Source organism: Saccopteryx leptura, chromosome 7 (assembly GCF_036850995.1).
Source record: "Saccopteryx leptura isolate mSacLep1 chromosome 7, mSacLep1_pri_phased_curated, whole genome shotgun sequence".
NCBI classification, from domain to species: Eukaryota; Metazoa; Chordata; class Mammalia; order Chiroptera; family Emballonuridae; genus Saccopteryx; species Saccopteryx leptura.
The window spans coordinates 99,604,348-99,631,975 of record NC_089509.1 but is presented as its reverse complement, the minus strand read 5'-3'; the positions used below and the strand labels follow the sequence as shown (position 1 = coordinate 99,631,975).

General features: G+C 40.6%; 1 protein-coding gene across 1 annotated transcript in view; it reads right to left on the bottom strand.

Moving 5' to 3' along the window:
- Positions 1 to 2,135: 2,135 nt before the first annotated feature.
- VWC2L (von Willebrand factor C domain containing 2 like) overlaps positions 2,136 to 27,628 on the bottom strand; it is a 178,309-nt gene continuing 152,816 nt past the window's right edge. Inside the window, exon 4 of the mRNA XM_066345906.1 lies at positions 2,136 to 2,593. Within this exon, the coding sequence (XP_066202003.1) occupies positions 2,445 to 2,593 (149 nt within the window). The 3' untranslated portion in view covers positions 2,136 to 2,444. The remainder of the gene's footprint in view (positions 2,594 to 27,628) is intronic.

Below are 27,628 nucleotides of genomic sequence, written 5' to 3'. Positions count from 1 at the left end.
AGCTGAAGTATGGAATGCCTTTACTTTGGAGTGCAGGAATAAATCATGCAGAATTGTTCATGAATGATTCATGACTGTCTAGATGACGTATCCATGGGGGCAACTGAAAGGCACCAACCTTGCTGCAAATTGGTGTTCTAAGGGATGGTGGCTTGATGTTCCTCTTGGATGGCGCCAGCGTGGCTATTTGTATCATAACACAAGCACAGTGTATGTGAGAAGTGTCAGGTCCAACTCGTCAACACATTCATTGTGGAAATAACAACTCTTTTTTGATGACAGGAGGTACTTCCATGGAGGAGAGACTGACAATTAAAAATGAAAATCCAGTTGATGAGACTCAAAAAATATGTATCCTGAGGGTGGTCCTATGGCGGTGAAGCATCAATCCCTTTGGAGGAGACGGGTCCCTCCCCCTTGGAGCCACTGATTGTGCATGTCCCAAAGGGCTCAGAAGCTCCCCAAACCACAGGCTCAGCCAGAGCTTGCCTGGTGTGTCCCTGCCAGAAACCACTCTATAGGGATTATTCTAGGCCCCTGCTTCTCTACCAGGTGATATTTTGCTCATTCTTCCACCTCTCAGGGACATTTGGAATGTCTGGAGACATCTGTGGTTACAACTAGGGTGTCGCTATTGGCATTTGGCGAATAGAGGTCAAGAATGCTACTAAACATCCTACAAATGCACAGGACAGCACCCCAACAACAATGAATTGTCTGACCCCGAATGTCAATAGCAGGAAGGTTAAGAAACCTTGTTTCAGAATGTGGCACTCCACAGGAGTTATGGCAAAGCCCAGGCTTGGTGGCAGCAGGAAAGCAAAGAACAGTGACAATGAAGGCGACCTTCGAGTTTCCTCAAGGACCCTACCGGATCTGCTCCAGGGTATCCAAGGACCCTACCGGATCTGCTCCAGGGTATCCAAGGACCCTACCGGATCTGCTCCAGGGTATCCAAGGACCCTACCGGATCTGCTCCAGGGTATCCAAGGACCCTACCGGATCTGCTCCAGGGTATCCAAGGACCCTACCGGATCTGCTCCAGGGTATTCAAGACAGGGAAGGAGAATAAGCCATTAACTACGCCAGTGTGGTTTCAGAATTGCTAAGTTTGCACTTGAATCGAGGTGACACCAGATACCCTGTGTGTTTTATTTTATTATTTTTTTTTCTGTTACTATGCTAGCAGCATTACCAGGGCAACCTTGAGACTTTTCAAAGGTTCACTTTAATTCAAAGGTTCGGTATCTAATATATACATTTAAAAAAATGTTCAACACAAGGAATTGTATTGTGCAAGACTCACTCTACCCTAATCTTTAATTTAAATCAGCACTTGAGGTGGAAAGAGTGTCCTGAATCTGTGTTTTAGACATAGGGCTGAGTGGCCATCACTCTAACGTGGCGAACGAATGCGGTCCTGAACCATAAAAACTGCCTGTGTGTCCTACTGGCTTTCGGCCCAATCTGAACCGCAAAGCCAGTAGCGTTCAGAAGGATTCAAAGTCACAGTGGGGCTACTCACCCTGGTTCTGGTATTTATAGTGCCAGCTGACAGTGAGTTTAGAGTGTGTTTAGTTACAAGCTGAACTCAAATTCAGCGTCATGGGAGTTTGGTGATTAATGCTACAAATTTGAATACCTGTCTCCTTTGGATTCTTTAATCATGTTCATGGTGTACTTCACATAGTAGGTTTTTTTGATTGGCAGTTTCAAGGTTTTGCGGATGAAATGTGTGGTGTGTAAGAATGCAACTGGGAGCCCCCAGACAATGCACGGAGCACCAGGTCCCTGCCTTGCCCAGCAGTGGGTCCATTTGTGTGCGCCTTTCTTGTCTCAGCCTACAGGGTATGAGTCACTCAGCCACTCGAGGGGAGTGATTAGTTGGATGCTTTTGGTCTTCCTGGTCGGGCAGGGTCTTCACCCCTGACATTTCTTTACCAAAGCTTGTTTGACACAACTCAAAACTTTACTGTGTGGTCAAATCTGGCCCCTTAGACTTTAAATGGGCAAAGGAACTACTACAAGAGGAAAAGGCCATGTATGATGGGCGGGAAAGTAAAACTGAATGAACTCGGCAGACGGCGAGCTGGCAGGCTAGAGGTGTCACCAGAGAAGGAGCCTGTACAAGGCTATTTCTTTGTTTTTTGTGTGTTGTTTTTTTTTTGTTCCAGAAATCCAGTCAAGTCACCATCAAGCATGAGTAGTTACAAAAGCGGTTTTGATAGCTATATACTATATAGATTTTATATAGCAAGAGAGAAAAAGAGAAATTTCCTCTTAGTAAAATAGTCACTTTTGTCAACCTTAAAAGGTTTTGCTGGTGACCCTGTTGTGGCTGGCAGGAGTTTGTTTGTTTGTTTTGTTCTGATTTAAACATGTGCAGAGTAGAAGCCGTCGATAGCATCGTCTCCTAAGAACTCATCATCGGTTGGGAATCGGTTCTACACGATCTGCTTGCCTTGGCATTCGCGTTTTGAACACTGAGCCGGTTTCCACCAGTCCCCGTTGTGACAGTGACAGATGTTACATTCATCCACTTTCACTTCAATGCCAGCTGGAATTATTGTAGTTCCTGCAAAGCAGTTTGGACCTGGAACATACACACACACATTGATTAGCGAATTGAATCTGAGATACTCCCTTCCCCGCTCCCCTTCCCTGCCCGGCTTAAGAAAATCCAACCCCTATAGCCATGAAGGAGTAGGTCAGACTCTGCTTGCCAATTTATCATTAAAGAATTTTCTAGTCATCTCCTTTAAATAAAAAAATTTCAACTCCAACTCTCTTTTGCACACAGCTAGTATCCCCCATGTATATCATGCATTTAAAAAAAGATCCAGTGCTCAAAAAAAATATATATATATTATTGCCTGTTACTCTGTTACTGAGCACATGCTGTTTTCTAAAGTAAGGTTCTATGAATTAAATTCTACTTGCTTTATGCTTTGGGGTGTAAAGGCTGCTGGCATCCCTGGACCTCGAGTGGAGGTCTAGTAAGGTCTGCATCAGATGATGGTACCACGTGGCCTGTTCCTTGGCTTCCTGTGGTGGGTCTGAGATGATGAACTCTCTCACTCCCAGCTTTAGGCACCTCCCCAAGCCCAGTTCCTGGAATCCTCTGCTAGTTTCTTGATAATATTGAATAATTCATGGCCAGATGATTTATTCATGTCCCAAACAAGCTTTGTTAGAGGTTCATTTGATTTTTATAAATGGAGTTTCTTTCATCTGTTGGCTATCTTTTTTTTTTTAAAGGACAACTCAAATGATTGGCTTTTAAAAGTCAACCAGAATTTTATTTTACAGATTCAGAAACTCTTTACTGAAGACATCGTTTGCTCATTATAGATGGATGTTTTTACAGTTCACCTGTCTCAGTTTTTCACTTCTTATCTTTCTCTCCTTTCTCAGACTTTCCCTTTACTTGTTTTCTCTCTTTTTTTTTTTCTAACCCTCCCAATAAACAAATGCCAGTGTTCAGTGTTGGTGATTTTATTTTTCAGATTCGGATGGAATGAAAATTGCTTCCCACGGTGCAGTGGATTATAGTGGAGTGGTGCAAATTGCTGTTTCTTTGAAATAATTTGATATGTCTCAGAAGTACATACTGGGATAAAGAGAAGGAGCACAGAGTTGTGTCTAGTAGTGGTTTTTTAATCCAGCCTTGCTGGCCACATGCCATAACCGCTACAAAGTAGCATGGCAGCGCACATCAACATCAGTGTCCTACTTTCACTTTCTTACCACTTGGTAAGAATTTACAAGACTATATTTACTTTCAAATAAATAAAACTTGTAGTTCTACTTCATAACTGAAATCTTGCTTTTATAAATACAGTAACTATTAAGTAACAATATCTATTTATCAGCATAGAACTATTTACTATGTTATGGCTTTAATCACCCGTTGTTTTCCAACTCCCAGACCTCACTTGTGCATGCCCTTACCAATGGTATTTGTGTGTCTATGCTTTTCCTTCACTCTGATGGACAAACTCCACTTGTGCCTAGACATGGAAAACTGGTGAAAGTAGGAGGAAATAGAATAGGCCAAGGCTGACAACTGAACAGCTAGTGAACTGTCTACTTTTACCCGGAGAGGGGCCACTTTTTCTTATGCTGTGGTGATAAGCCCCTGGCCATCCTAATTGCCGATTATTTAAGGATCACTGTATCAATTTCATAGGTCTTAGGATTTAGACGCTGTTTGATAGAGTCAACCCTCTTTAGGACTACACCTTCCTGGGAAAGTCCCACACTCGATCATGAACTTGTTCTGTTACCAGAACTGAGGGGGTCTTCAGAGAACTTGGCACAGAAGCATTTTCAGATAGAGCCGGTTCTCCATGGCTGTTGTCGACAGAGCCCTCTCAGCCCAGCCAGCCCTGGGTCAGGCCTGGCCAGAGCCGGACTCGCTTCAGAGATGGAACTGTCTTCCCGGCTCCACGTGGAGATGGCTGCAGTTTCTCTCTCTCCATTTCCCTGCTTCTCACCAATTCTGTTCACCCCAATTTCATACTTTTAACTTTTCAAGAAGAGGAATAAAAAGAATTCTAAACACTGGTTTTAAAACAAAGAAGTCCTTGAAATAGGCAGAATACTATTTAGTAAGTGTTCTCTGAGCTTCTCAAGAAGATTTGAAAATTTGTCAGATGACTCTTAACTCTGGGTGTGTGTGTGTGTGTGTGTGTGTGTGTGTGTGTGTGTGCACCTGCGCAGAGAAATCCCTGAGGCAGGTCATCCCAGGGGCACAATAAGAGAAAAGGCAGGGAGTTGGTGGCTGTTGGTAAAAAGAAATCTCTAACAAGTCATCCTGTGTGTCTTGCGGAATTATTGTACTAGGGTTCTGGTTTTCATATCTTCCCCTTTCTGCTTATGTTGGGGCCACACTAGGATCAGCATGTGTTTGATCAGCCTCAATATATAATTTCTTAAGAGCCATTTAGCATTTGCTGCACTCTCCGCTCAGGAAATATTAATTTATGTTGATTGACAGAAAGCAAAGAAAGATTGTTTGCACTTGGCTAGGGCTGACCAATCAAAGGCACTGCCTGCGAATAACATGGTGACTTCTCTGTGGTCTGCTGGGCAGTCAGAGGTATTTGACAGAATAAAAAAAATCCTGTTTGATCTCATTAATGGTAATTTTATTAGCACTCTTCTGAAAATATCAGGTGTAAATAAAGCAAGCCTGTGGTTTGCTGTTAAAGGTCTGATCTGCTTAAAAGTAATTTAGATAATTGTCAAACAGAATGGCTGGCACCATTTGGAAACTGTTTTGGTTTTGGCCTGTCCTTCTCAGTAGCGGTGATGGCAAATGCTAATTTTCTTTGAGCATGTGAGTGTTCTACATGAGTCCTTAACATGGGAAATTTCTCTTTCTGTTTATTTAGAAGCTTCTTTTCTTCTTTCTTGGTTTATGTGAAAGAATAAGATGCTTAGAAGAGTGAACTCAATAGCAAAAGCCACGTATTATAATGCAGAAGACTTGGAGAGACTCCAGAGGGGAGCAGTGAAAATGATTAAACTGAAGGCTGGTAAATAGGACCTCTGAGAAAAGGTTAAAGGGATTGGAATTATTTAATCTAGAAAGAGAAGACAGAGGAATAACTCAATAACTCTCAGGGAATGAAGGCCTATTAAGTGAAAAATGGTGACCAACTGTTCTTTCTTTCTTCTGATGCCTACCTTAAGACAAAATGGAGATACACTGATTGTCAAGGAATTGTAAACACGCACAATTGGCCCAGAGCACTGAGAATGGAGTGTGGCAGTTGCCAGCAGTGTGGGGAGATCTCTCTTAGAGATCTTTAAGAACATAGAACATCTCATCTGTCGAGTATGATTTAAATTATTTGCTTCTTGAAAACAGGAACTGATTATCTATCATCTCATATGGTCTAGGCTTAATACTGTGTCTGGCAAATGGTAAAAACTCTGAATATATTTGTTTAACTGAATGACATAGGGTGAACCAACTAGCCATATATTGGAAGCAAAATTATTTTCTGAACTTACATTACAGGTCTTACATACACATACACACACACACATGCACACACACGTGCACACACACACATGCACACACATGCATGTACACACACACACACACACACACACACACACACACACGGCCTAACCCTAGTAATATAGGTATGGAAATATTAATTACTAAAAACACAGAAAGATAATTTCTTGAGTACTTCCTGCCAGGAGTTTGTCTCATTTAATCTTTCCAATAAACCATATAAGGTCCACATTTTCATCCTCAGGACTCTGAGTCTCAGAGATAGAAAATGACTTGTGTGTGAAATCATACATCTAGTAAGTGCCATCAATGGAACATGAACTCAAATCTTCCTGACCTATCAGATGCCATGGAGTTCACTGCTGGATTCCTAGGCCCAGGCCCCGAGTTTCTATTCAGAATTTGGAAGTCCAGTTGGTTTTCATATTGAGGATGCATACTGAGCAGAGACATTTGATGGCAAGGAAGATGTGAGATTGTTTTTCTATTGATCTTTATCAGAGTGACTGGTTTTAGCTTGTGTCTCCAGGAAACATAATTTATCTAACAATGAAAAGAGGTTTCCACGGAATAGATGCGTGCTCTGTGGGTCTTTGGCTTTCCTTTGGGCAGCAGCTCCCACTGGTTCTGACAGTAGATCAACTAAGACTCAGGAGACTTGGTTCAAGTTGTGGGTCTACAATTCATTATCTCTGACTTTAGGCAAGCATTCCGTATCTTGAATACAAATGGGGAGCCCTATGGTCTAGTCTCAAAATGGATTCATGTTTGAAAATGCAATACAATGGAAAGTGCAGCTTCAATTTTTACTGGGAGTTGGAGAAAGTAGGGGTGGGGGGAAGGAAACTCAAGCTAAGAATTTGCATACGTAAAAAAATTTCCCATGAAACACATCAATAATTTCCCTATTATCCTGTACATCTTGGAGAACTTATTTTGCATACTTATAAAATAAAAACTGGTTTGCAAATATTTCTTCCACAGTAGAAATCATTCAAAAGAAATCTTATAAGGAAGGCCAATCTATTACACATAGAAAAGCAGAACTTCCCTAACGAGGTATCTGTGGAGCCTGGAGCACTGTCTCAGCAATGGTGATTTTCCTATCTTCCCACCTCTGCCTCACAAAGCTAGCCCAGAGGCATCTGCACGGACTATCTAGTGATCAGATTAAAAGCCTTTGGAATTATCTTCCACAACCTGAGACACCAGGAGAAAAACAGACGGAATTCTGTCATATTTGTGGTTTTAAGAACTGAGCAGATGGACTCACCCACCAACATTGTCTTTGTTGGTGAGCCCCATTTTTTCCCTCGTAAAAAGGTGCATAGAAACAATATGGAAAAGGAAGTCTATAGCTACTCTAGTCACGTATAGATCCATGCTTGCTTATGATGTCAAACATCATATCAGTTGCATGAAGGAAAAAGTGTGTAACATAAAATCAATGCACTGAAGGACAGGATCGGAGAGCTTGATCTTGGCTGTGGGTAAATGGAAAGTTTTGTGTGTGCATGCGTGTGTGTGTGTGTGTGTGTGTGTGTGTGTGTGTGTGTGTAGGGAGGAGGATGTATGACCCTTTGAGGAAGTTCAAAAGCCAATGGGGCAGAATGGTGAGTGCAGTAACAAGTTGCCAGGAAAGCAAGTTCTAGTGACTTGGAAAACAGTGGCATGCTGCAGCTGATAGTAACTCAAGGTGGTCTTCAAGAGCCAATTTTTAAATATCCAGGAGTTTTGTAACCTTTTTGACATTATTTTAGTAGCTTGAAATTGGCCATAGTGTAAGTATTTATGCCACCCAAATCAGCAAGTGCTACAAATCAGGATTTTAACCATCCCTCCCCTAATCCAAGAGCTCGTTGCTAAACATTGATATCATCACTAGGTTAGGGCTCCAAGATCTGGACCTTGTTGGCTATGTTAACAACCTTGATCTTTATTCTAAAAGTCATGGGAAGTTATTGAAGAGTTTTAAGTAGGGGTGTGTGTGTGTGTGTGTGTGTGTGTGTGTGTGCGTGCGCGCGCACAATCATAAAGGCATCGATTTAATAAAATAAACACTGTCACTATATGATTAGTCCATAGAGCATCCAAAGTCAGTCTAGACATAATTTGTTTTGATGGATGCAGGTCCTTTGAGATTCCAGACATAGACAAGAGCCCTCATAGGCCCTGGCACTGTGTGGTAGTAAAAGCATGTGTCTTTCTCCTTTGCTTTGAGGTATTAAAAGTATCTGTTAAGGTGCTGGGGTAATATTAAATTAGTGCCAGAAATTAACACATTGGCTTGAATTAATTGATCAGATTACGCCTTATAGAAAGTAAAGTCCTAGGGGAAATAAGGCCCAGGAAAAGTACTATTTGATCTGAGTGAAGGAGAAGGGCTAGAGGAGGGAGGTAACTTGTAGAATAAAAGCTTGTTTGGAGTCCCTTAGGGAACCAGGATCATGTGCAGTCTGATGGAAATTCTACTGGGCAGTTTGGGGAAGAGGAGGATTCTACCAGTCAAGCAACAAAACTAATCTTGGATAAAAGACACAAATTAGAGGAATTTGTACCTAGAGATTATCCAGAATAGCCGCTAGAACTGAGAATAATACAATCAAGAGCAAGAGCCAAAATAATGTCAGAGATTTGGCCTGGTGAAAACATAGCTTGGGTGCAGATATAGCAGCTTGCCCCATCACTATCACCAACCCAGTACCCTAGCTGCTGCGACCAGAACCATGGGCATAGCTGCCTCTCTTACCACTCTAATCAGATTGAAGACTGTGTTGTTCTATGCTTCTTGAAATCACTAACTTTCCATTTAAAGTCTGTAGCAAGTAACCCTGAGAACAGAGCCTAGTTCAATACCCATGCCCTAGCTGCAAGGGAGGCTGGAACATGGATATCTAGCAATTGAAGCTTCTTTAGAGCGAGATGAAATTTCTTAATATGTAGAGAATTCCCCAATCATAGGAAAGGGGCAATTCATTTCTGGTGCTAAGAGGGTTGGGAATAAGGGTCAATGTGGCAAACTTTAGCTGCTTCAATTTTTTTTTTTTCTGGGACTGACTACCAGTATGCCTGGCATAAATATTTATTCATTCAGAACAAGACTGCTATGAGAAATGAGTGGTACAGCTATTAATAAGACAGAGTTTCGGGCTTTAGGGAGTAGACATTCTAGTGAGATGAATCAGACAAAAATCAATCAAATGGGGCCATTTCAAGTCATTCTGTGCTATGAAGAAAATAAACAAGACAATTGAGTCAAATTCCTAGGCTCAGAGTGGAAAAATTTGTTAGTTTCCAGACCTGGTTCATACATTTTTTTTTATTTCTTCTTCACTGTTATGCTACAAGGTATATATATCATGGATCCTATTGCACAAGCGAGGAAAGTAATGCTCAGAGAGATTAAGGGACTTGATAAAGGGCAGAGACCTAAACAACAGGAGTGCTTCCATTTCAGCCCTCAAATTCTGACCCCTGGTTGACTACTCTCCTTGAGGAGCCTCTTTCTTTGTGGTGTCATTTACTCCAAATGTCAGTCGTAACCGTACACTCCCCCATCCCTGACTTCCCAGCTTTGTCTTGCAGGGAGCCCACATAAAACCCAGATTGAGTTGATGACACCAGGTTCAGTGAAGACTTTGAAAGAATTTCCATGCATGACCTTTCTTCCTCCTCACACGAGCTACTATTTCCTTTGTTTCATAGGTGAGGCAATGAGACACAGAAAGGTCAAGTGACTTTCTCAGTCACGTAGCTCGTCGATGGTGGGCCGGGAGGGTGGGGGGCAGGCAACCCTTTTTCTGTGCTTCATTCCGGAAGCCTCTCTTCCTGTGGAGCTGCGTCTCACTTCCTCCAAATTTTAATAGCACCTGGGATGGTGTGGAACGGATTAGAGGGAAATGGCTAGATGCTTTAAATTCCCGGGGTGGGGGAGAGAGGACATGTATCAGTAGGTAAAAGGGGTGAATAGTCAAATAGCGAATGGGAAGGGGTAGGTCTGGCCTACAAAACTCTCACATGGGGCAGAGAATTGGGCCCCTCCAACAGTTTTATTCATTTCTTCTCCATACCTACAAAGTACAATTGCTCCCAAGAAACAGAAATGGCTGAGGAAACAGTGTGATTCCAGCCATCATCTCGAAAGGCAGGCGGACTGGCACTGAGATCTCTCAGTAGGAGGTGCCCTGTCCTTGTTGCTTGTTGACCCAGATCCTCTTTCCCGCCAAGCCTCCTCCCTCCCAGAGACTAAGAAAGCTGGGCCGGTTGGTCACGTAGACTTTCCAGACGCTTCTGAATTACAAATGGGTTTGGCAGCCCTTGAAATCCTCCTTCTGACAACAACTTCATATGACTTAATAGCCCCCGTTTGCATATTGCAATTTCTGGCCTTGATTTGAAAATTTATTATTGACGCTTGGTGTCTTTTAGAGATTGGTTGTAAATGATCTTCCTGCTGCATAAATGAGGCAAATTCCTATTGTGTAAGACCATAAACATCCCATATTTATTTGGCAGAGCATCTAAATCATTGTTTCAGCAAATAGTAGGCTTGTAGGCCTGGTCGGGACTGAATTAGATTGCATTACGTTCTTCCTTTTAACCGATTTTAATTCTCTGCTTCATGAAATCTGATAGACGTTATTATGCCATGGAAAAGCAAATAGGCTTTCTGATCAGGTGTCCCCATTTCTGACTATTAAAATCTGGATGAAAATGTTTCTAAAAAACCCGGTAATTAGAGCTGATTGCAGTTCAAATTGAACTAAGTGACTGAATCCTTCCCAGGAACAGGCTCCAATGGCTCTGTCGGGCCCGGACAGAGAGCGCCACGCGATCTGGATGTCACTCAGGGGAGCGTCCCGAGTGGAGGGTGGAGTGCCTCTCACTTCCTGCTCTCGGTCACTCATCACTGTTCCTTCTCCACCGTTTTATTAAAGCCGAGAACAGAAAGCTTCCTCAGAGAAAGGTGGCAAGATGCAGGAAGGATTGTTTTGTCTGAGGATGCCCTGAGGTTCCTGTTAATCATTTTATTTGAAAATTTAATATTGCTGAACTCCCACACACATTTTAGTGTGAGAGCCCCAGAGAGTTCCCTGGCCCTTAAGTAGGTAAGATTTATAGCCCGGTGCTCCAATTAAGTAATGCAAGGGCTGGAGCAGAGAGAGGAAGGATACAGCCAGGCTACACAATAGAGCTAAAGGTTGGTGGCTCTTCTCATTTCAGGCAAGTCAGCAGGCTGTGAGGGTCTGGCGTAGGTCCCGCCCTGCGTTAGCGCACCGTACCGTCAGCTCACCTTCGGAAGAATGTGTGTGTAGGCAGCATGTGTCTTGGTTTGCTGTTGCACAAAACTCTTTACTTGCTTAATTTTTGCTGTGAGTGATGAAAGAGTCTCAGCTAAATTTTCCAAGTTGAAACAAGACAACCTTCCTTGTTAGAGCTGTCAGTGGTTTTCAAATCAGTTTCACCTTTCTTCTCTGTGATCTTAAAGGTTTGAAGAACTGGTATCACTGTACCCATTTTATTGCTGAGCAACTGAGGTTCAAAGAGAGGGTCACTGCCTGAACAGGCAGTGGTACAGTGGATAGAGCATTGGACTGGGATGCAGAGGACCCAGGTTCGAGACCCTGAGGTTGCCAGCTTGAGTGTGGGCTCATCTGGTTTGAGCAAAAGCTCACCAGCTTGGACCCAAAGTCTCTGGCTTGAGCAAGGGGTTACTCGGTCTGCTGAAGGCCCGCAGTCAAGGCACATATGGGAAAGCAATCAATGAACAACTAAGGTGTTGCAACGAAAAACTGATGATTGATGCTTCTCATCTCTCTCCATTTCTGTCTGTCCCTGTCTATCCCTTTCTCTGACTCTCTCTCTCTGTCCCTGTAAAAAAAAAAAAAAAAAAAAAAGAGAGAGAGAGGGTCGCTGACGTGATTTACTACTTACTTATTGAGTAGTAGAGTTGATTTGCTTCTAGACCAGATTAGGACTCTGTCATCCACTTTTCAATCTTGATTCTGCTATTTACTGGAGGTATAATCTCCATGTCCTTAGTCATAGAGTGGGCATAAAATTAAAATAATAAGAGTACCTACTTTATGGAAGTTTTGAAGGAGCAAATGAATTAGCATATGCAAAGCATTTAAAGCCTATCACATACTGAGACTCAATAAATGTTAGCTGTTACTATTTATCTTCCTGATTCTAGTTATTACCTGAGTTACAGTCTGTGCTACTTTGGGTAGGTTACACAGTCCAGGTCCTTTGATTTCTAGTCAGATTTTTATTTTGTTAATGTTGAAACAGCAGTGAAGAAATTAATCTTGTTGATGTTGACTAATATGTATATATTATATTTATATATAATATATATAAATATAATATATACATATATTTTTTTTTGCAAAGTGACTGTGCATATAACAGTAAAATCATTTCTGTGTGGATTTCTCCTGTGAATAGAGACAGCATCACTGGGGAGGGTTAAAAGGAGAGGTATTGGTCTGAACCAGTTGACTGAGGAAGAATTCATTAGAAAAATGATTTAAAATGGTTTGCTTGAACTATTACTGATAACTGTTTTTGTTTGTTGGAAAGAAAGGGCACATATATGGCGAGAGGAAGTCTAAATTAGAGGCTAACCAAGAGATTGCAAGCTAAAGAAAAGAGAGTAGATAAGATATATAGCTAAATATTGACTATATATTAAAATATCTATCTATCTACAGGGTTTTTTTTTTTGCAGCATTTTTCTCAGTGCTTGAAAATACAAGATGAAATGTGAATGCCTGCCAATAACAGAACTCTTGAATAAATTATGGTGTCCCACCACATGGACTCTATTGTAGCCATTAAAAAAGAATGAATTACAACCTCCAACTGACTTGCAGGGATTTTTGCACGTTATTATTGAATAAGAAGGGAATTATGCAGAGAAGTGTAGGTATAATATGATCCTATTTTTGTAAAACAAATATAGACAAACTTATGTGTGCGTGTTTGTATAGGATTATATGAGGATGAAGGAAAAATAAAGCAGCACAAATACTCTGTTGTTAACACGGATTATCATGCTGGAAGGAAAGGTTTTTGATGAGGGAGGATTTGAGTAGAACAAAAATGGTAGGAGTAAAACAGGTGCATTGTGACAGTTCATATTTTGTTCTATGCATAAAAAGAGGAAACACTTATGTTGGCACAAATTTTGAAATCAATGTGTGCATTTAATGTTGTAATTATTTTGTTTTTGTCCTTAAAATGTGTTTTTAAGTTGATAATGCATCTGACAAACACGCATATTTTAAACAGAGGGAACGTGGGGAAAGTCAGAAAGAGGCAGAGCAAGCAGAGCCATTGATTTCCCAGTTTCCCCGACTCTAAAGTGCTGAGGCTGTGCTGTCCCTTGCAGTAGCCACTAACCAGATGTGGCTATGGAGCACTCGAAATGTGGTGAGTCCAAAATGAAGTGTGCTGCAAATATGGAAAATGTACATGAGTCCGACTTGTGGTGGCAAAGTGGATAACGCCACTGCATCGATCTGGAATGCTGAGGTCCCTGGTTCAAATACCCAGGCTTGACCGGTCAAGGCAATTTGAGAAGCAACTACTATGAATTGATGCTTTCTGCTCCTCCCCCTTCTTTCTCTCTCTCGCTCCTCCCTCAAAAATCAATAAATAAAATCTTAAAAAAAAAAAAAAAAAAGAAAAAATGCACATGAGATCTCAAAAGCTTAGTATGCCCTGGACATGTAATATTGCTCAGTGATATTTTTTATATTAATTACATGTTGGATGAAAATATTTTGGATATGTTGGGTGAAATAAAATATATTCTTAAAATTAATTCCACCTCTTTTAATTTTTGTAAATGGGACTACTTTTAAAAATTATTTTAGAAAATTTAGAAAATATCATTGGCTCACATGATATTTCTATCAGCTAGTACTGGCCTAGAGGGATTATGGAAGAATGAAGAGGCATTAGGAGTAACCAAAGAAGAAACTAAGTTTTACATAATTTGGTAGGAAGAAATACTAAGTGATATTGAAAAGGGGATATCTTTAGGATAAGGGTTCTCAGAATATTGGCTTTTGATCAACATTATCAGGATTACTGGGAACATCTCTGATATGCAAATTCTTCATCTCCATCAGACACGTTCTGAATCAGAAACTCTGGGTATAGGCCCAGCAATCTCTGTTTGAACACACATTCCAGGTGATTCTGATGCAGGTAAGACATGAGAACCCCTGCTGTAGAATAAGGCAACTTGGATAAAAACCATACTATGGGAACTAGAAAGATTGCATAGCCTGAGTTCTGGAAGATGCCTCAGAATAGACTGAGATTATCCTAAAAAGCAATGAATGTAGCATGCTACAAGAACATTGGCTTTTAGCAACGGGTCATTCCTGATGAGAAATTCTGAGCTAGTAAGTGGTGGTTAAATGGTTCAATTACTTTCAAGTTTCGGTATCGACCTGAGTTGTCATTATTGTGTTTCTTTGATAAGTGTGATTTTTTTTTTTTTTTTATCCACAAGACAGCTTTGAGAATCAAAGAGTCATGAGTGAAACTTGGCATTTAGAAGCATTTTGGATGCCTTAATGACCTCACTTTCCAAAGCAAGTTGGTTGCCACTGGAAAGAAAATAGGACATATTTATATTTTGGATATAATCATACATGACTCAGTTTTGTCTACCTTTCATATAAAAAATAATTTTTTAAGCAACAAACTATCTACTTCTGACAACTAATTTAGTATCATCTTTGAAAACTGACTATTTCATTGATGAAAAAATTACCAGGCTATTTTCTTAAAATAATAAGCTTGATTGAACACACTGGAATAAAATTGATGTCCTCACTGGGGGAGAGGGGCATGGGACATGGTGTATACTTGTCAGCAACGTGGGCATCACCCTCCAGTACACACACATAACGCATTTCATAATGGAATTGAAACAGAAAACTTTCTATTTTTTATTCTTTGTATTCAAAGACACAAAATGTTTTGCAAATGGAAAAAAAGATAATGGACAAATCATTTTATTATCAGAACATAGGACCGAAGCTGCCTTACTGACATTTCCAAAATTTTCACAGTAAAATACAGGGTGGGGCAAAAAGTAGGTTTACAGTTGTTCATACAGAAAATAATACAAAGATAAACTCTGCATTCTGTGTACTCAGAAGTATAAACCTATTTTTGCCCCATCCTGTATTATTAGACATACCTTGGGTAAATTAATGGAGTGACATTTTATTTAATGTCCAGCTGACAGTGTCTGTAGATAGCTAATAATTATGACACAGAAGTGATGACAAAATTAGGAAAAATAGTCCTCAAACTGTATGGTAAGTCTAGTCTAGAAATATTTCTAGTCTAGAAACATAATGTTGACCAGACAGTCCTATTTCCTTCCTATACAGATATGGCAAAAGTAGATATTGAATAAAAATGACAATGGGAAGGAAACTTAGAAAAAATGAGAAAAGTACACACATATGAAGGGGATTCCAGATTAGAAGTCAGAGAATGATGCCTTGAGGAAGTGATGGGTGAATAGAGAGAAGCCAATGGATGCAAGTAGAAATCAAGAGATAGAGTTAATGTGATCTGGTGGTGGATGGAAAGCATGGAATAAAGATGGCCACCAAGTTTCTGATTTGAACAAGTACATTGGATACTGATAATGCAGCAGGATTTGGGGAAAGAAAATGATGTTAATGTTAGAAATTTTGGATTTATGCACACATGACTCATCTAAGTGGAGCTGAATCAAGGAACAGAAGTGACTGAGCTACACAGGAAAAGTTGGGAGGCCCTGGCCAGTGAATAGTGATTGAAGTCAGGAAGTGGATGAGATTTTCCTGGAACAGACAGTAGAGTTGGAGCCAACTAAGGTGACTAAAAAGAAGTCTCCAAAGAGGAAGGAGAAAAAAGCAGCAGTGCATAATATCAGAGAAGCCAGGAGAAGGAAACTTCTTTGGTAGAAGCAGTCACAGCAGTGTCCGATACGGCTGAGGTGCTGTATGAGATACGGGCTGAGACAAGTTTATCAGTGATACACAAGAGCAATTTCTGTGGAGTAGTAAAGGCAAAAGGCATGTTGAAGAAAGTTGAGGATGGGTACAGGGTAAGGGGATGCAGACATAAAGTAAAGCCTCATTAGTAGCTGTCCAAGACCAGGGCTGGGAGAGGATATTAAGACAGGATAAATATTAATATGTCTAATTGTTATTGAAAGGAATCAGGAGGGAGAGAAAGATTGCATATAAATGCTAGGTGGCCTGACCAGCAGTGGCACACTGGATAAAGTGTTGGACTGGGACATGGAGGACCCAGGTTTGAAACCTTGAGGTTGCTGGCTTGAGTGCGGGCTCACCAGCTTGAGTATGGGGCCACTGGCTTGAGCATGGGATCATAGACATGACCCACGGTCACTGGCTTGAGCCCAAAGGTCACTGGCTTGAGCCCAAAGGTCTCTGGCTTGAAGCTCAAGGTTGTTGGTTACTCTGCTCTGCTGTAGCTCCCCAGTCAAGGCACATATGACAAAGTACAGCTAGTGCTCAACTTACGACTACGATTGGTTCCGACAGATCAGTCATAACACGATTTGGTCGTAAGTTGAGTAGGCTATATGTACAGCACTGTCAAATGATGTTATAAAAATCTTTAAGTCATATTTTATCATAATTTTTTTTCATTATTGTTATATATCATAATTTTCTTTGTTCATTTTATGCCATTTGTATCATCTCTACACCGTTTTGTTTCTTATTTTTACATTCATCAGGTTTAAGTAAAACACTGCATTACCAGTACAACTGGTTTAATATTTGCAAAGACAATTTCCTCTTGGTAGACATCTTGGGAGGAGTTTGATGAAAAATATCCAAGACACAAAACACAAATTGCTGCATTGAGTCTGGGATAACAGTTAAAATGGTGCATGCGGAGATGGTAGTGCTGCTGGAAGTTGTCATACGCCCAGCTGGGCAATGCTTGTGCTGTCAGGTGCAGAGCAGTCATGGCTAGTGATTGTGGTCATAAAGTGTAATGGTCATAAGTTGCATAGGTCATAAGTTGATCAATATTTGTAATCAATATACAATGAAGGAGCTGCAATGGAGAATTGATGCTTCTCATCTCTCTCCCTTCCTGTATGTCTGTGCCTCTCTCTGTCTCTGTCACATACACAACAAGGCTATGTGTGTGTGTGTGTGTGGGGGGGGGGTGTAACTGAGAGAATAAAGTCCCGGAGAAAGCAAAGGAGCTAGGAAAGCTGTGTTTTGAGATGGGATATGGGGAACTTTCTTCACTGTAATAAAAAATACGAAGCTAGAGTTTCTATCTGATAATTTCTACTATCTCTGGGAAGGAGGAAGGACACTAATCTGCTGGAAGTGAAGGAAGAAAATAAAAGAAAGAGAAGGTTGAGGCAGTCGTTCTAGAGAATGAAAAAGATAGCTGACTGGGGCAGCATCATAAAATTGTTGAACGAGATGAAGGTCAGGATGAGCATGGTGACTATAGTTTGTGGTGATACGAATTTGATTGCATGTGTGATCCTGCCTATGGAGCTCAGCAATACTGTGAATGCCCAGACAGATAGTCATCATTTAATAGCAATGTGACCTTGGGCAAGTAAGTCACTTATTCTATCTCCAATAGTAAAAGTACCCATCTGCTAGGATTGTTGGGATTATTAATGGAGTTATACACAGGACAATTCTGAGAAGAGTTAGCATACAGTGCACACTCTGCAAGTATTAACTTTGGGGTTTTGGCAGGCATGGGCGACAGGAGCAAATGGATGGGAGTTATTAACAAGGGAGTGGTTGAAATTGTAGACTGAGAAGTTAAACCGGAGAACAAGAGAAGTAAAGCTGTTGATTTTGGAAATCACTAGATGATTTTGTACTTATTGAAAGTTCTCCTGATATGGATTCCTGGCCTAAGGTTTTGACAGAATTAAGGTGTTGATGTAAAATGATTAATATTATCTGAACTCTCCTATTCTAGCTCCTATTCTCTTCTTTGGCTGTGGTACCCAGTACATAAGGAATTTACATGGAAAGGTGTGTGTGTGTGTGTGTGTGTAAGAGAGAAAGAGAGAGAGAGAGAACACTTCATGTTCTGAATTCTTATGAAATGGGAAAGTTCTAAAAACAAGAAAAAAAATTATAACAAGCAATATCAAGGGAATCCCTTCCAGTTAATGCAATTTTATTTAAAGACTGTAAATTTGCCAACTGTTTATGTTCTCTTCTTTAATGTCAGCAATGTGATTTAAGCCAGGGAAACAATCAGTTTGGCCCGAACTTAAATTGCTGCAGGATAAATGATGTCCAAACCTGAACTTCCAAAGGAACTTTCTGCACTGCTGATGTGCTGGGACACTCAGAGGTGCTGTTTTGTTCTGGAACTACATTTTATATGGTCATTCAGATAGAAGTTTTATAGGGTAAAATATTACTACCTTGAGATCTCCAAAAATAGAAAGATAGTTTCAGGCGGCTAACAAGCAAGTAAATAAAGTACAATTATATAGGTTATGGCCTGCCTGCCATGGAGTCTAAAAATCTTGAGTTGATTCTGGCCTGTGCAAGTGATTTTTTTTCTTGAAACAAAAGAAAACATTTAGAGATTGGCAAGGTGAAGAGAAGAGAGATCCAGGTAACTCATCTTAGGTACAAATGTTGCCACTCTTGTCTCAGAGATATTCCTGAATCTGCTGCCTCCCCAGAAATTGTCAGTTGACAGATGTCAATTATTAAGAATACCTTATTTATTCACTTATTCAGAAATATTAATTGAAAGTTTCCTTTGTACCAGATACTGTGCAGATCATTAGAAATACTGTTGATAACAGGACATAGTCTCCGCTCTCAATGGGCTTATCCTCTAGCAGAAAGGAGGCAAGTACAAAGTTGGAAATAGGATGTTATTGGAGAATATAAGAGGCGATCTAATCAAAACTGAGAAAGAGAAAAGCTTGCTGAGACACATGAAGACTGAGCAGATACCGTTGGGGGAATAGGAACTATTTCAAGGATAGTGATGGGTGAGAAGTTCGTGGCATGAGCAAAGAAAGGGTTATGACCCACTGGAACAAGATGGCAGGAACTTCGTGTAGCTGGAGCTAAGGGTTCCAAGAGGAGTTCAGGGAGCTGAAACTGGAAGAGAAGAGCGGCAGTAGCCAGGTTCTGAAAGATCTTAAAGGCTGATCTGAATGACATAGACTCTACTGTTATTGCTCTGGAGGGACATTTAAGGACTTGTAAGGGGTGGAGTGACATATAATCATAATCACATTTGTGCTTTAGCCAGATCGCTGCTGTTATGTGGGGTAGGAAGGTCCCCAGCCTGGAGGAGGTGTGAATAGCAATTGCTCCAGAAAATAAATGGAAAGGGCCCACATAGAAACAGTGGCAGTCAGAATGGAGAAGAAGTGACAAGCTGAGGTAATATGAAAAGAAGTAGAATTGATGTGAATGGGTGTAAGTGGGATGGAAGGAGGAAAGAAATACAATGGTATCCATAGTCCTTGCTTTTGTACTGGATAGCAGGCGGTTTCTTTCATGGAGAGGAGAAATATAGAATGAGTTGAGTTTAGGTAGAAGGTTCATAGTGAGTTTTAATTGTCTTTGGCTTCTAACCAGTGGAAAAGCTTAAAGTAAGTAGTTAGATAGAATGGTTGAGATTTCAAGGGAGATATTTGAACTGGAAGCATCAATTTAGAAGTCTTAAGGATATAGATGGTGATTGAATCCATGTAAGTGGCTTCCTAAGAAAAGAGAGAATAAAGAATGGGAAGATTACTACTGATGGATCCCCAAGGAACTAACATTTAGACCATGAGTAGAGGAATGGACCCCCGAGAAGGGTGTTGTGAATAAGTGGATACTGAGTTGGGAGAAAGATGATGTGATAGAAGTCAGTGGAGAAGAAGGTTTCAGGAAGGGGTCAGATGCTGTGGGATGTTGAATAAAAGAAGAGTTGAATGTATCCATTGAATTTGGTATCCAGCAGGCAGAAAGGAAAAGCAAAAGTAATTTCCTTGTCACAGTAGCAAAGGAACTGGACTTCAGTGGGTTTAAAGTGACATGTGGACAAAATTTAAGCCACACATTCAAGAAACCTCATTTTCAGACTCATAGACCCAAAGAACAGACTGACAGTTGCCACAGGGGAGGGGGATTGGAGAACTGGATGACAAAGTGACGGAATTGAGAAATACAGATTGGTAGTTATAAAATAGTCACAGGGATATGAAGTACAGCGTTGGAAAGAGAGTCCCTAATATTGTAACAGCTATGTATAGGACCAGGTGGGTACTGGAAATATTGGGGCCACTCTTAAAGCACAGGATTGTCTAACCACATGCTGTACCTCTGAAAATAACACAAAATATTGAATGTAAACTTAAAGAAAAGGAAAAGAAAAGAAGACCTTGTTTTGAGGAAAAAGTGAGATGTAGGGCCTAATGATGAGATGCTACTGGGTTGGAACGTAGAAGGTGGGGTAAAAATAGGTTTATAGTTGTTCATAAGGAAAATAGTGCACTAATTAACAAGTGATTATACCAGAATAAACTCTGGGTTTTGTGTACTCACGACTGTAAATCTCCTTTAGCTCCATCCTGCATTCCTTGAACTTGTGAGGCTCTTATTTTCATTTTTAAGAACAGGGAGAAACAACCCACGGTGAAGGAAAGATTGCAGGTTTGCAGAAGAGAAAGTCCTGGGTGTTTGCACCCATAATGAGTTCTAGGCCAGAGCCCCAGAATGAGGGCAGGCATTCTAGGACTCACTAAGCAAACTGCACAGTCTCAGGGCCAGCAGCCTCGGCCTCACCATGGAGCTTGCTAGAAATGAGCAAGGTCAGGGCCCACCCAGATTTACTGCACTGAAATCTGCCTTTTAACAAGAAAGAACATTCTCCTGCAATATGAAGATGAGGAAGATACAAAGATAAAGACATACACGTTTCTTGATGTTGGCAAGGAAGCGGTTAACACCATACTATCTTGTTTTGCTCTGAAGGAATAAAGGGACCTACTGGGAATGGGAGGGGGTAAGTGCAGGGGATAGAAGACAGCTAGCTCTGGAGGCCAGAGCGGGTGGGCTGAGAGCGTGACCAGGCGGGAACCCTGGAGTTGACTGTGGTGTGAGCTGCCTGCCTGTGTAGACACGTCTCCAACAGCCGAGGGATAGTACTGGAGGTAGCAGACACCCAGATTGATGTAGGTTTGGGGTTTTGCTACGCAACTGGGAGTTGGAAAGAAACAGAGTGATTAATGAACCCCAGGTTCTAGGTTGAAAGGGGAAGTCAATAAAAATCAATGAGAACTGATAGCTTGGAAGGAAATGGGGGTCAGTCATAGTCATTAATAGAAACGAGAAATATTACACTGCCAGCAACAGTGGCTGTTTGTCCAAATAAAGAGCTATTCCATCTCACCGCGCAGTCTCTTTGTTGATGTGTTTTACAAATAACCTATCTAAAACATTCATTATTCTTTTTCCCTTCCCTGGTCACCTATCCAGCTAGAGTCTGGGCTGCTCCAGGCAATAAAAGGGGGTACCCTTAGATAGCTTCCTCATTATGAAATCTACAGCTTCTCAGTTCTTTAAATGGGAACAAGAAGACGGAGAATCTGAGTGATAGCAGAATGATGTCCTTTCTTATCTTGAATTCCTTCTATTTTCTTTATAACTAGATATAAAATTTATATTTGAAGTATGTTATGAATTGTACACTGATCTCCCCCAAAATGTTCTTTCTTTAACTTTTGAAACTCAAAGCACTTTGTTCTTCCCTTATGACACCATTTAAATATATATGTGTGTATATATATATATATATATATATATATATATATATACACACACACACACACACACACACACACAAAATGTAATATATATATCAACAGTTTTATCCCTTCTAGTGATTGTAAAATCGGAAATAGCAGGAGCTACCTTGCTCAGTTTTGCTGCAGTGCTGAGCAGAAAGAGGAGGGTTTATGGCTGACTGACAGGTTTCAGGAATGGATAGGTCACCCTAAAGAGAGAGAGGGCTAGCGGGAGATAAGGGAAGCCTTTTGTGCCATAATTACAGGTCTGGGTTTTAACTTAAAATGAGGAGCTACTGAAAAGTTTCAAGTAGGAAGGTGACATGATATTAACGTTTCTGAAAGTTTACTCTGTCCAGAGTGTGGAAGACTCAACAGAGGTGTGCAAGGTGAGAGGCAAAGACACAAGCTACAAAACCATTACAATCGTCCATGTGACAGACAAGAGTCTGAAGGAAAGCCTAAGTTTGGGTCTGGACAGGAAAACTTTCATTTCATACATGGTAAGATTTAATGACATGAAAAATGCCCTTCTTCTCTGCAGTAGAAGAAGCCCATAGTTTGGCCCTGGTTTCTGGATTAGATGACACAGGTAATGTCATTTGCTGAGCTAAACAGAGAGAGAAACAGGTTCAGGGCAGAGGGTGGAAATGGTGATAATATGTGGAGGGTAGGAAGTGATAAGTTCAATTTTAGATGTTTTCAAATATTTTACTTATGGTAATCAATGTTGGTTGAATACATTAGCAAAAAAAAAATGTATGGAGACTGTATTTTGAACTTTAAAGAGCCAAGGTTGAAATGGAAAATGTTATTAAAAATATTTACACTTAAATCCCCAAGGTGGGATTTATAAACCACTCCTACGGCCAACACCGTGGTGAGGAAGCAAAGCATCTGGTTGAAATTCCACTGACCTTTAGATACACCCAAGTTTTCATACGATGCTCATTTTCATTCCAAATGGCACCGCGCAGCGCTAGGGATTGTACTTTCTGGAGCATTTGAGCAATAAAGAGGATTTGTGCAGCATTTGCATTTCATATGCAGATTTCCAAGCCAAATCTTTCAAGCCAAAAAGTTGGTTCCAAACACTGAGCTAGGCACTTTTTAAACATATCTGGGTTTGTTTCTTCTGTGCATTAAAAAGTTTACAGAGTGATCATGAGAGATGCTAGGAAGTCAGGTCTTTGATCCGGCTCAGTGTCTGTCTCTGAGACTTACTTAGCAAAGGCATCTAGGTTGGACAGGAATAGGGTATCAAGGATGCTAGGCTTAGGAAACAAGAAGGGAGATTCAAGAAATATACTCTTTAATTTCACTCTGATCTCAATTTTTATAACATAAATATAAGGTTAGGCTAATGTCTTAATACAGTTTATTTACAGTAGCATAACTTAATGTTCTCCTAATTGCTTCCTTTCATCTATGATATCTTATTGCTTTAGAGGAGAAATAATGTCCTAAATAAACGGAGCTGCTATTTCTGCATCCCTTTTGGTATACCTAATCTGTGGTATGCTGCATAACGGCCTCCTTAAAATGTCCACAGACTAACCCTGGAGCCTGCAAATATGTTAACCTTACACGGTCAAAGGGAGTTTGCAGTTGTGATTAAGTTAGAGTTTGAGATGGGGAGATCGTCATGGATTACCCAGGGGGCGTACTGTAGCCACAAGAGTCCTTATAAGAAGGAGGTAGGAGGTTAAAGGTCAGTAATAGGAAATGTGATGAGGAAAGCAAGAGTCTGAAGTTGAGAGAAAGGGGCCATGAACAGAGCAAGGTCAGCGGCTGTTGGAGGCTAGGAAGTGCAAAGAAATTGCTTCTTCCTTGAAGCTCCCAGGAGTAATGCAGCAGCTCAGTTTACACTTGGACTCTAGACTTCTGATCTGCAGACCTGTGCAAAAATAAAACTGTGTTGTTTTAAGCCAGTAACCTGTGGTACTTTGTTACAAAAGCTGTGGTCTTGAGTCAATTTGTAAATGATGTTAAAGCAGGAAAGGTAAGTTTAAACATAAGCAGAATTTCCCAATGGGTTTTAAAAGAATGTCAAACTGCATATTGATTGCCAAGGCTATTATTAGTGCTCTTAAAAAGACTCTTCAGAGGGGTACGTGTTTGGTCTAAACACAGAAGACTAACAAGCTTAAATACAGAAGGTCAGCGTACCTGTTATCAGGGTAATCACTTGACATTATTAACAACTTTGTTGGATTTGACTGAAAGAATTGTGGTCTACCCTTAGCTGCTTTATGTGTTAAAAAAAATAATTGAAGAATTCTGTAATGTTCTCAGAATGGTACTGTGACCCATTGGATTTGATTGAATTCCCTGCTCATATTTGAATTTGTAGGTAGCATTATTGAGTGTTTATATCCTGCAGGGAAAACATGAAAATTTATTTATAAATTGTAAGTTCCGGTTTGCATGGTTCATTTTTCAAAAATCAAAAATAAATCGTCTCTTCCAACATGCAGTTTTTGAAAAAAAATGCCCATGTAGATCCTAGAGAATATTGGCATACTTAAAAAAAATGCACAAACATTTTAAGCTTGTAAATTACACACCTTGTGTTGCTAAGCAGTGATGGAACACCCATAACACAAAGAGAGATAGTGAGTCATATGATTCAGCAGAACTAACAGGAGTTCTGAGTAGTATGAGTGACTAATTGTTCTGCCGGTTGTACTACTGGCAAAGAGCCTCAGACAGGAAAACATTCATGAGTCATATGATTTTTGTAGATTTAATGACAACCCTAGAATTACATTGGCACTGCCTCCAATTGAGAAGACATTTGAAGAAAGTAAAATTTACATTAACTGGGACAACAGTGTGAAAACTAAACCAACGAAAAAAGCTGGAAGAAGAAATAAAAACTCTCATGCATACAGAAAAGAAAAATTGTGTATTTATGAATTTACCCAATAAACTCTGCTCAGTTCCTACTGTACACTATGCAGTGTACTTTTTCAAGAAAATGATTACCTTCCAACTATTGGTGTGAGAGAATGGTCACAATAAGCTGAGAACTCATGAGGTCTTGGCAAGATTGTTTTCCATTGAAACCCAGATACTTAGAGCATGAACTTTTACTTATTTGCTTCCCATGAAATCTCTGTACTTTCTGAAAGTTGTGACATTGAATACAACACTTTAATGATTGCATCCTGTTCCTAGAAGAAAAAGGTTGATATAATTTTGCTGAGTTTTGCTCTGTGATGATCTTTCATGAGTGCTGCTCAATTAATCTCCCATACTCTAATAACTTTCATGCTGAAGCCAGTATTTATCATTACATAATTAATCAGGGCTCAGGCCGAGTAGCTCGGTTGGTGAGAATGCAGATACCCCAAATTTACAGGTTTGATACCTGGTCAGGGTGCACACAAGAATCAACCAATGAATGCATAAATAAGTGGAACAACAAATCTCCCTGTCTCTCTCTCTCTTTTCCCTACGCTCTATAAAAATCAATAAGCAAACAAACAAAAATAAATAAAAAATAATCCTGGCATTTATTTTTTTATTTTTGTGTATGACAGAGACAGAGAGAGGGATAGATAGGGACAGACAGACAGGAAGAAAGAGAGATGAAAAGCATAAATTCTTCATTGCGGCACCTTAGTTGTTCATTGACTGCTTTCTCATATGTGCCTTGACCGGGAGCTACAGCAGAGCAAGTGACCCCTCACTCAAGCCAGCAACTCCAGGCTCAAGCCAGCAACCTTGGGCTTCAAGTCAGTGACCTTTGGGCTCAAGCCAGCAACCATGGGCCCATGTCTATGATCCTACACTCAAGCCAGTGACCCCGCACTCAAGCTGATGAGCCTATGCTCAAGCCAGCGACCTCAGGGTTTCGAACCTGAGTCCTCTGCATCCCAGTCCCATGCTCTATATTCTGTGCCACCAGCTGGTCAAGTCTTGGCATTTATTTTTAATGAGCAGTAGAAACACAGATATTAATAATCATAGACTACCTGATGAAAAGTGTTTAAATATTTCTTATGCTTTCAGCCCTAGTAAAATTTACCTTGCTCCATATTGTATGTGTACAATGTTTCCCAGGCCATGGCCTGCTGTATGCATCTATATCTATCTATTTTGTTCTACACTGGCTTTTAAATATCCTTGCTTTAATTCTAGGGTTGATCAAGAATTTTAGGAGGATGTGAACTCAGAAGTTTGCCATGTAACCACAGTGTTCTATGTGTTCCTCTAGAATTTGGCCCTGGCCAGTTAGCTCAGTCGGTTAAGCACATTGTCCCAAAACAATAAGGTGTGGGTTCGATTTTTGGTCAGGGCACATATGGGAAGTAACCAATGAATGCACAACTGAGTGGAACAACAAAATGCTTCCCTTTCCCTTCCCCTCTCTCTCCCTTCCTCTCTCTGTCTCTCTAAAAAATCAATAAAAGTTAAGCCTGGCCAGGTAGCTCCAGAGCATCATTCTTGAGAGTGGAGGCTGCTGGTTTGATGCCCTGGTCAGGGCACAAACATGAGCAGGTCGATGTTCTTGTCTCTCTCTCTCTCTCTCAAAAAAAAAAAAAGATTTACTCAAACCCTTTTCAAACTGCTGGAAACATGGTGGCATTCAGGGGTACCTTCAGATCCTCATGAACGAATGTCACCAGTTTGAATTTCCTGTCCTCCCCTGAGGTCCTTTCCTGTGCTGTCCTCTGTGCCTCTATGAAATCTGGCGTTGAAGAGAGTTTATGTACAAGCCCACTGTTGGGCAAATGAATTTGTAAAATTTGTATTTTTTGAGTTTGCTCACTTTTATTGTTAAAAAATGGCAGTGGGCAGTCACCTGTGTGCTTGCCCTCAGAGCAGGGCAATTGATTGCAAATTGCAGATTGCATTCCTGCTTGGGAGAAGCCATTGTTTTGCTAATATTTGCTGGAGGAGAGAGGTCTTTGTGGGCCTAGCCAATTTTTGCAGAGAGAGCAAGGAGAATACAGAGTGTTGAAGAAGAAACCAGTTTTGGCAGAGAGAGAAGGTGTGCTGATGGGGAACCAGAGCTGAGGGGCTTTGCAAGCTATGCTGAGACTGGTGGGGCCTTTGGTTCTAGAAGGAACCAGAAAAGATTCTCCTGGTTGTGGAACCAGGGAACGTGTCAGGGCTTTGGGAGCCCTGAGTGAGAGGGAAGTGTTTACCCTGCCTGTTTGCTCGTTGGCCGGTGCAAGACTTTAATAAAGAAATGGCCCACCATATTTTGATTCTTTCTTTACCATCTGTCCGAATTCAATGAGAACCTGCAAGGCCATGATGATAGTGGCCTCTGGCCTTACACCCATTTTCATGCTGGGCTTTGACCACCACAAAGGCACTCAGCATAGTGTGCAGAAGGAGTTCATAAAACGACTGTAGCACTTTTTCAACAGCACAGTTGAAAGTGGGTTTGCCTCTGGTATTAATATTAGGATAATTAGGATATCATTCTCTTTGGGATTCCCACTGTGACACTTGGTTTGGGCATAGAATCATATGAACATGACAACTCTACCGACACTTACATGGTTTGTGACATTCAGTGTTCACGGTGTTGGCTAAAAAAATGAATTTTATTAAAAGTGGAATTCCAGGGATGGAAGAATGGCATTGATTTCAAATATGCAAACATTATAATATAAACCATATGACAAGGTTCCTGAATGATGCATGCGATTTTCTGTTGTTAAAAATCTGATATTTGCAATAATTACTTGGCCTGCTTGTGAACATTACGCTTCATTTTTATGAAA